This window comes from Halyomorpha halys, unplaced genomic scaffold (genome assembly GCF_000696795.3).
Source record: "Halyomorpha halys isolate HHAL.00 unplaced genomic scaffold, Hhal_1.1 Scaffold305.1, whole genome shotgun sequence".
NCBI lineage: Eukaryota > Metazoa > Arthropoda > Insecta > Hemiptera > Pentatomidae > Halyomorpha > Halyomorpha halys.
Genome location: NW_027105918.1, coordinates 889000 through 892257, shown reverse-complemented (window position 1 = coordinate 892257; position 3258 = coordinate 889000). Strand labels below are relative to the sequence as shown.

The following is a 3258-nucleotide window of genomic DNA, read 5'->3' as shown; positions in this document are numbered from 1 at the left end:
TTTCATTCATGTATTTTAAAATAAGAATAGTTAATAATAACATGATAAAAATAAATTTCTAGGGAAAAAAATCCAATTTACTCAAATTTCATCTTCATTACTTTTACTAAATAAATTTGTATGTTTTTCCTGTAAGCTTTTAATTGTACATATAATTCATTTGTATATCTCTGCTTTATTACAAATTTATAGCTCTTGTAGAACATATATCATCTTTATTAATCTAAAATACCACAGTATATCTGGACTTAGAATATAGAACTAAAATGGTGCACAAGAAAGACATTTTCATTTAGCAATTATAAAATTTTGACTTACTGTTGAAGTAAGTAGGATTAAAGTTCTCATTCAATAAATCAAAGTTTGTTATTACTAGTAGTTGATTTACCATAAAAAAAATATATAAAAACTAAAATTAACACATTTTTATTGAAATTCCGAACAAAACCTAAATTTTACTTGACAAAGCTCAAGATGAGCCAATTTTGACAGATTTACCAACCACACCAGAAATAAAAAAAAGTTTATAACTTAAGAGTATGAATTAAGTAAATTTAAAATGAAAATTTCAAAAAATGAAAAGATATAGAATTGGACATTTAAATATGATAATGTAAAAAATTAAATTTACAAAAAAATTTTCTTCATAAAAGTATTCTACATTTATTAAATGATTTACCGCATATTAAAGATAAATAACCGCAATTTTTTTTTTAATCATCCTTCTGGATCTAATTAGTATTATAATGTTTCCGAAATTTTGGTGTTGACTTAATTTTAGTTTACTTTTAATAACTACTGAATTATAATTTTTTCTTTTAAATCGGTTCTTTTGTACATAACAAATGCCAGTGGCGGGAACTTCCAAACTCACATTAGTACAGATGATATAAGATTTTAGTGGAGGATATAGGCTTTGTGATTTGATTAAAGCAGTAATAATAATAGTATAAGTAGGAATTTTGAATTTCCAGCTACTGGAGCTTGTTTTCCACTGTGCTACTCCTAAATCTTGTGGAATTTCTTTTGAAAATCGTTGACAAAAACATTAGAGAACTTTACAGTGTTTTTATTTCCGTTTAAAGCTATTCAACTTTCAATATATTAGATTTTTATCCTTTAACATTTTGGGATCTCTTTGGTCAGATAAGTTATAACCTTACAGGCTAGCTACTATCAGTTGACAACAATAACATGGAGGGTGGGTGGTGTATTTTTCATACGACGTATATTTGTATTATTTTTAATATTTGTTTGTATAGTTCAGTTGAAAGTATTAGATTTACTTACCCTTATCCATCAAATTTATTGGAATTCAACAGTAAGTAACTAAATTATTTACTATATTGCTAGCATATTGTTCCTTGCTTATGTCATATCATTATAAATATTGTAATGTTAATCACCTATTTTTATAAACTGATCATGATTTTCTAGGAAACTATGCTGGTCATGTAGCCAAGAAGGATTTTTCTAATTACATGAAAGCAAAGTATGTATAATTAAGAACTTATATTTAATTTTGGAAAATTAATTAGCCTAATTTTTATAAATTACTAGTTTTTGGTTTGTTAGTGAAATTCGTTTTCCTTTCATTCCAGGGTCTCTCCAGGCCTAGTAGTCCAAATAAAAATATGAATGGTTACTTGAACAATTCAGAAAATAAATCATGATTAATGCATCCATTCCTTGATTTTCTCATAATTCAAACAAAAATAATATTCAAACGTTTTTGTAGTATTAGGTTCACAAATAGCTACTAATTTTATTTCAGTTTTTAAGTCATATTTAGAGTTTGCTCACATTTGGAATTTTTTTAATTACTATATTTGGTACTAGTCACTATTGTCACTTCAACATAGCAGTTGGGTATTTAGTTACACAATAAGAAAATAGATGATCATTGTTATTGGTTTTAAAATGACACCATAAAGCGATCTGTTGGAGGTTTGTTTATCCCTTTTAAGGGAGCAGAAGTCGATAGCTGTGATGCAATCAGCTCTTAGGGTGCCGGGTAAATATGCAATATCAGTAGTGAATATATAACCCTTTGATTTGTAGGCCAGAAGGCCAGAATGTGCTGAACTCTATTTGGTATGTTTTGTAAAGCCTGGGAGAATCCAGTATTAAGAAATTTAAATATATGCAAACTCTAAAAATGATTGAAAAATTGAAATAAACAAGAATACCTTTTGTAAATTGAGCACAATAAAAATTATAATTTTTAAAGACTATATATTGTTATAAAAACATCTAGGGATGGACTAACAAATCTTAAATTTTTCTGAATAGGTCTACCAACCAGCCCTGGACCACTTAAAATGGATTGATCCTCTATATAGTATATAGAGATAATATATATTTAGTATTTCTAAAAAGTACTATGATTGATATAATATTTTTTGATATTGTTTGAATAGTTATTCAGTCTGGAATGATAAATAAATCCTGCAACAATGGGTGAAGGCCTAGGTGCATGGCTAAGGCCATGGCTATAATCTTGGAAGGGGTATGGTCAGCATTCTGCTCTAAATGCCTAATCTATTTATCCTTATTAATGTCAGATTAACATTACATAAATTACTTATTAACTTATTAGTAACGTTTTAACCTTCCATTAATTTCACTTTATTTTTGAGCTGCATGGACCCATAAAACGTCCTTCTACCTCAGTTATCATCTTGGCAAATCGAGGGGGTGGGGGAAGGTTGACTGCACACTATCAGTTTGTGCCATAGAAATGTAAATAAAAAAGCAAATTTTTATTATCATTCGTGAATAAAAAATATGTATTAATGTAATTTCAAGACATTCATTAAATTGAATAACTAATTTGTTATAATCAGCTCTCTATTTTTAAAAATATGAATTTTCCATGTATACAATTTTACTCATTTACCTATTTTTAAAATTTTAATTTTTTTTTATATGTTTTTTAGTCAGTTTATTAAGTGAAACAAGCCAGTACTAAAAGATCTGAAATTGGAAGTAACAGTCAGAAACCACCCTGCCACCTTTAGTACTGCTGTTAAGATATAATCCAGCGTGCCGAGTCAGGGTTTGGACGGTGTTCAATTAGAATAGACCATAACACTTTATTAAGCTACTGGAAACATAGAATTTTAAAATTTCATTGATTTATCTCATTTTCCTCTTAAGATTTTTGATTTTATCATTTATCAATTACAAACTCATACTTTTTGTATTTGTTGGTTATAATTATTTCCAATTCTATTTTCATAATTTGTTTTAATTATA

At 27.3% G+C, this 3258-nt stretch overlaps 1 protein-coding gene across 2 annotated transcripts in view; it reads left to right on the top strand.

The window, feature by feature from the left end:
• Positions 1–1162: 1162 nt before the first annotated feature.
• LOC106681032 (uncharacterized) overlaps positions 1163–3258 on the top strand; it is a 19768-nt gene continuing 17672 nt past the window's right edge. The window contains exons 1-2 of one of the 2 annotated variants that reach the window (XM_014421136.3): positions 1163–1321; positions 1438–1492. In XM_014421136.3, coding sequence (XP_014276622.1) covers positions 1195–1321; positions 1438–1492 — 182 coding nt within the window. In that variant the 5' untranslated portion in view covers positions 1163–1194. The remainder of the gene's footprint in view (positions 1322–1437; positions 1493–3258) is intronic. The other variant, XM_014421137.3, reaches the window with a different exon arrangement.